The sequence below is a fragment of the Berghia stephanieae genome, chromosome 9 (assembly GCF_034508935.2).
Source record: "Berghia stephanieae isolate SIO BIC M18660-M18661 chromosome 9, UCSD_Bste_1.3, whole genome shotgun sequence".
Classification (NCBI taxonomy): Eukaryota; Metazoa; Mollusca; class Gastropoda; order Nudibranchia; family Aeolidiidae; genus Berghia; species Berghia stephanieae.
The window spans coordinates 10,332,496-10,339,995 of record NC_088368.1 but is presented as its reverse complement, the minus strand read 5'-3'; the positions used below and the strand labels follow the sequence as shown (position 1 = coordinate 10,339,995).

The 7,500-nt window shown below is 39.9% G+C and overlaps 1 protein-coding gene across 1 annotated transcript in view; it reads left to right on the top strand.

Annotated features, from left to right (window-relative positions):
- The window catches only part of LOC144979654 (uncharacterized), a 44,818-nt gene that overhangs the window by 33,690 nt on the left and 3,628 nt on the right, over window positions 1-7,500 (top strand). Inside the window, exons 8-10 of the mRNA XM_078926484.1 lie at window positions 3,499-3,596; window positions 4,944-5,045; window positions 5,954-6,032. Coding sequence (XP_078782610.1) covers window positions 3,499-3,596; window positions 4,944-5,045; window positions 5,954-6,032 — 279 coding nt within the window. The remainder of the gene's footprint in view (window positions 1-3,498; window positions 3,597-4,943; window positions 5,046-5,953; window positions 6,033-7,500) is intronic.

The following is a 7,500-nucleotide window of genomic DNA, read 5'->3' as shown; positions in this document are numbered from 1 at the left end:
CACACACACACACACACACACACATGTCAAATCCTGTCTGACACACACACACACACACACACATGTCAACATCCTGTCTGACACACACACACACACACGCACATGTCAACATCGTGTCTGACACACACACACACAGCATGTCAACATCCTGTCTGACACACACACACACACAGACACACACACAACATGTCAACATCCTGTCTGACACACACACACACACAACATGTCAACATCCTGTCTGACACACACGCACACACATGTCAACATCCTGTCTGACACACACACACACACACACACACACAAGTCACCATCCTGTCTGACACACACACATGTCAACATCCTGTCTGACACACCCACACACACATGTCAAATCCTGTCTGACACACACACACACACATGTCAACATCCTGTCTGACACACACACACACACACACACATGTCAACATCCTGTCTGACACACACATGTCAACATCCTGTCTGACACACACACACACACACACACACACACATGTCAACATCCTGTCTGACACACACACACACACACACACACACACATGTCAACATCCTGTCTGACACACACACACACACACACACACGCATTGTGTCAACATCGTGTCTGACACACACACACACAGCATGTCAACATCCTGTCTGACACACACACACAACATGTCAACATCCTGTCTGACACACACACACACACAACATGTCAACATCCTGTCTGACACACACGCACACACATGTCAACATCCTGTCTGACACACACACACACACACACACACACACACACACACAAGTCACCATCCTGTCTGACACACACACAACATGTCAACATCCTGTCTCACACACACACACACACACACACATGTCAACATCCTGTCTGGCTCACACACACACACACACACACACATGTCAACATCCCGTCTGACACACACACACAAACATGTCACCATCCTGTCTGACACACACACATGTCAACATCCTGTCTCACAAACACACAACATGTCATCCTGTCTCACACACACACACACACACACACACACACACACACACACACGTGTCAACGTCCTGTCTGACACACACACACATGTCAACATCTTGTCTGACACACACACACACACACACACACACACACACACACACATGTCAACATCTTGTCTGACACACACACATACATGTCAACATCCTGTCTGACACACACATGTCAACATCCTGTCTGACACACACACACACACACATGTCAACATCCTATCTGACACACACATGTCAACATCCTGTCTCTCACACACACACACACACACACATGTCAACATCCTGTCTGACACACACACATGTCAACATCCTGTCTGAGACACACACACACACATGTCAACATCCTATCTGACACACACATGTCAACATCGTGTCTGACACACACATGTCAACATCCTGTCTGACACACACATGTCAACATCCTGTCTGACACACACATGTCAACATCCTGTCTGACACACACATGTCAACATCCTGTCTGACACCCACATGTCAACATCCTGTCTGACACCCACATGTCAACATCCTGTCTGACACACACATGTCAACATCCTGTCTGACACACAAATGTCAACATCCTGTCTGACACACACGTGTCAACATCCTGTCTGACACACACGTGTCAACATCCTGTCTGACACACACATGTCAACATCCTCCTGACACACACATGTCAACATCCTGTCTGACACACACACACACACACACACACACACATATCAACATCCTGTCAGACACACAAACACACACACATATCATCATCCTGTCTGACACACACTCACAAATGTCACCATCCTGTCTCACACACACACACACACACATGTCAACATCCTGTCTGACACACACACACACACACACATGTCACCATCCTGTCTCACACACACATGTCAACATCCTGTCTGACACACACACACACACACACACACACACATGTCAACATCCTGTCTGACACAAACACACACACACACACACACACATGTCAACATCGTGTCTGACACACACTCACACACACACATGTCAACATCCTGTCTGACACACACACACACACACACAAATGTCACCATCCTGTCTCACACACACACACACACACACACACACACACATATCAACATCCTGTCTGACAAACACACACACACACACACACACATGTCAACATCCTGTCTGACACACACACACACACACACACACACGTCAACATCCTGTCTGACACACACTCACACACACATGTCAACATCATGTCTGACACACACACACACACACACACACACACACACATGTCAACAACCTGTCTGACACACACACACACACACACATGTCAACATCCTGTCTGACACACACACACACACATGTCACCATCATGTCACACACACACACACACACACACACACACACATGTCACCATCCTGTCTCTCACACACACACACACACACACACATGTCAACATCCTGCCTCACACACATACACACACACACACATGTCAACATCCTGTCTGACACACACACACACACATGTCAACATCCTGTCTCACACACACACACTGACATATGTCACCATCCTGTCTGACACACACACACACACACACACACACACACATATCAACATCCTGTCTGACACACACACACACACACACATATCAACATCCTATCTGACACACACACACTCACAAATGTCACCATCCTGTCTCACACACACACACACACACATGTCAACATCCTGTCTGACACACACAGACACACACACACACACATATCAACATCCTGTCTGACAAACACACACACACACACACACACACACATGTCAACATCCTGTCTGACACACACACACACACACACACACACACACACACACACATATGTCAACATCCTGTCTGACACACACTCACACACACATGTCAACATCATGTCTGACACACACACACACACACGCATGTCAACATCCTGTTTGACACACACACACACACACACACACACACACACATGTCAACATCCTGTCTGACACACACACACACACACATGTCACCATCCTGTCACACACACACACACACACACATGTCACCATCCTGTCTCACACACACACACACACACACATGTCAACATCCTGTCTCACACACATACACACACACACATGTCAACATCCTGTCTGACACACACACACACATGTCAACATCCTGTCTCACACACACACACACATGTCAACATCCTGTCTCACACACACACACTGACACATGTCACCATCCTGTCTGACACACACACACACACATATCAACATCCTGTCTGACACACACACACACACACACACACACACACATGTCAACATCCTGTCTGACACACACACACACATATCAACATCCTGTCTGACACACACACACGCACATGTCAACATCCTGTCTCACACACACACACACACACCCACACACACACACACACTGACACACATGTGACCATCCTGTCATTTGTACTGTTCCAGCCATCGACCACGTCGGCCCCATCCCATTCTTCATCCTAAAGCCAGTCTTAGAACGGTGCACACCACAACAACTCTATCGACTGGAGGATTGCAACCCCGTAAATATAATATAGGCTACCTGCTGTCCTTAAAATATGATAAACAGTTTATTTCTTTGTATTTATTAAACGAGTTATTTTTATCGTGCCCAATAACACAACGAGCTTGTGAGTATGTTGTGTTATTGCACAATAAAAATATGAGTTTAATAAATACAAAGAAATGAAAGAATACGGTTATTTCACCCCTCCAAGTAAGATTATTAGATATTTTGTAACCAAATGGTATGGTAGTCGTACTTCTATTCAGCATAATCTGTATCTTTCTCCTGCTTGAATAACAAAATGACCCAAAACTAAAAACGTTGATTTATATTCTTGCGCACCAAAAGATTATTTATAATAACCAATCAGCTGTCTTTTACACCTTATTTCACACCAATAAAATGTGCGATAATCTTCTGCATTAGTTGAATACAATTTATATTCAATGCGTTCAAGGCATTATTCAACGATGATGACGTATTTACTCAGACATGATCGGGTTTTACAAGGAGACGGGTGATGATTAGAATGATGTTTTTTCTTTTTGTTGATCCAACTTTTTCTTAGTTCATCATTCATAATTTTTTGGGGTGATTGAATCACTCTTTGTGTGTATATATATATTACTTACTTATCCTCTTGGTTCTGTGGTGGCACATACGGCGCCATATCATGTATACAACAAGAACTTAGAATTGAACTTTGACCTTGAACTATCCTTCAATTCAATTTAATTGGGTGGGGTTCCCGACCTCCCATAGTGGGCAGGGAGATACTTGCTGTGTCTTCTATCCCCCTCTATCTTTTTTCCAATTGCTTTCTGTCTTTGTCTTGGAATGAGGTTACTTGGTTTTGTCCTGGCCCTGGCTGGAGTCCTTGACTGGGGGAGCAACAGTCAAATGTAAAATTATAATTTTGGGAGATGATATTTTTTTTCCTTGTAATTCATCTCTCTGGTATGTAGTTTTTTGGGTTTTTTAAATTTAACATATAATTTGTAAACATTTGAGTGTTTTCCACTTAGTTGGGACCTGTGCTTGTGTCTGGGTGAGACTTTTAGGTGATCTCAAACTAAGTACACTGAGATTATGCTCTTGGAATCTACATCTGTTCTCTATTTGAGCCATTTCCCCTCTGTCTTACTTTTTCCTCATTTCCTTTTAATTATACATCTAGAATGTTTTTACTATCCAATTTACTTCCTTTTTACTGGCGCTGATATGACGTAAATATGTTACAAGCGCCGTAAAACCCTTAAAGACAAACAAAACAAATTCACTTTGAATTTTTTAAAACTATCTTTTTCAATTTTTAAAAATGAAATTCTCTCTCACCCTCCCTACCCTTCCCTTTGTTTTGTAGCATTTCATCGAAGACTCTGAGGAACTCTGGGAAGTTCACTGCAAGAAGGAATTCATGATGGCCAAGCGGGAAGAACTGGAAACTTGGCGTGAGCTCTTCTTGGTAAGGAGTGTAGAAAAATGGAAATAATTTAATGTAGCGTGCTTATTTTAACATAGTAGTAAAATGTGAATATTAGCGTTATGTTGATATACAAGAACAAGAACAAGGTGAAGGGAAGTCTGTGGCGAATAAAAGCTACAAAGGGCAGTCACTCAGATTGGTCTTGTTCCTGTTTATACAGAGATGACAACAATTACAAACATAAACATTTATAATGTAAAAATCGTGACAATATAAAATTGTTGAAAATGACAAATTGACGTTTTTACTGTAGGTATTTGTTATTGCCTAAAAAGGATTTGTCTTCAGCTGGAAATGTTCCATGTTTGAATCTTTGTTTGTTATTTTATTGTGATGCATGTAGGCCATTTTGGTACCATTTTACGTTTTGATTCATAGAGGATGGATTAATTGAATTAAATATATGATGATAATAATAATGATAAAATGATAATAATAATAACAATAATAATAATAATAATAATAATAATAATAATAATAATAATAATAATAATAGTGATAATAATATTGATAATATTAGATAATAATAACAATAATAATAATGATAATAATAATAATAATAATAATGATAATAATAATAATAATAATAATAATAATAATAATAATAATAATAATAATAATAATATAGTAGTAATGATTATAATAATGATGATGACAATAATGATGATGATGATGATGATGATGACAATAATAATGATAATAATAATGACAATAATGATGTTGATGATGACAATAATAATAATAATGAATAATAATAATAATAATATGGTGATAATTTTAATAATATATTCCATACACAAACAACTCTAGGCACCTTTTCAATCAAGATATCAATGTTACATTGTCATATCCTACATTTTCTAGTGAGTTGTTTTTCTTTATTACAGCGTTGCTTCGAGGAGAGAGAGGCAAAGTACCAGAAACTGAAAGCTAACATGTCCAAGACGATAACCAAAGGCCAAGCTGGTAAGCTTCAGACTGTTTTACCAGTCCTCAATATTGACGGGGACAAAGTGGCTGGGTGGTTTAGGTATTGTCCTGTGGTCTGGAAGGTCCCTGAGTCAAATGAGTACGGTGAGAGAATGTGAGTAAAGAGTCTTTTCCAAGGACTCGACTATGCGCCGAGCAAGGCTCGAACCCAGGACCTCCCCATCTGAAAGCGATTGTGATACAACTGGACCACATAGCTGCACACTAGATGCCTGTGTCCACTTTTTGATGATGATTGTACACATCATTCATTTTCTATTTATTTAAAAGAAAAATAAATCATACACTTTTTTAATGTACTTAAACACATTAATTTGTTTCATGACCCGGAAGTTCATAGTGGGAGTTAAATAAAATATCATCTGGTTGTGTCATATTAGATCTATATGCCTATTATGGAAGTTGATAGGATTTATATGGATTGTCAAGAGCAGGTATTTTTGATTGATTTAACTCACTCAACCCTACCACCGAATATATCCGTAGTGTACCCCTGGTTACTTTTACCCCATGCCTATTTATTACATTTTTCTGAGACAAATTATGTGCGTAGTATTCAAAGTTATGTTTTTAATTTTTACATGTTAATGGTAGTTGAATAAAACTATCTATGCACATGCTCATAATAATTTTTTTTTTCCCCAATTTTGAAAAGTAGCAAAAACCTCTAGGATTGAGTGAGTTAAATTTAGACTATGATGTTGCTAGCATAATCTAATTACCCATCATGAGAATTGGCGCTTGTTATTGTTATTTCTGGATTGAACATGTTTTGTCACACTCTTACTCATATACGCTCTCCATGAGAGTCTCGGATGTACAATTCGGACGTAATAAATGTATGTAAATGGAGTAATTTATACTACGAAATATTGAATAGTGAACTTAATTCTGTATTAAATATGTAATTCTCAATATAATCAATTAATTGACATTGAATACTAATTACATAATTATTGAATTGCATTTAATTTATGCATAAAAGTTACACATAGCATTTGAATGTTTTTATAACAGCTTAAGCTATCCCAACCATTGCTTGGTGGGCAGACTTACTTACTTACTTATCCGAACCAGCGACCACCTGAGCTCTAGCCCTTCGGTCTTGTGCCATGACGTAGAAGTTAGACGTCTTTTGTAGTTGTTCCAGGTGGCTATAAAGTGTGTTACTGATGCTTGGATTTGGTGGGAGGAATGTGCATCTCCTTGGTGGGCACACAAAAATCTTGATTTCTCACGGGATTGAATCCAGTCCCTTTGCATGTGAAGCGAGTGCTCTACCAACTGTGCTATCTGGATCCGACCCCTTTCCTTTGTGTTAGGGTGAGGTGAATTTCTCAAGGTCAAGGTGACGATGTGTGTGTGTGTTTTGAACCCAGTACCTCCTGGTTATACTTGAGCTTGAGCTTTTATATATAGTGCAATATCCACTAAACGTGCTCAA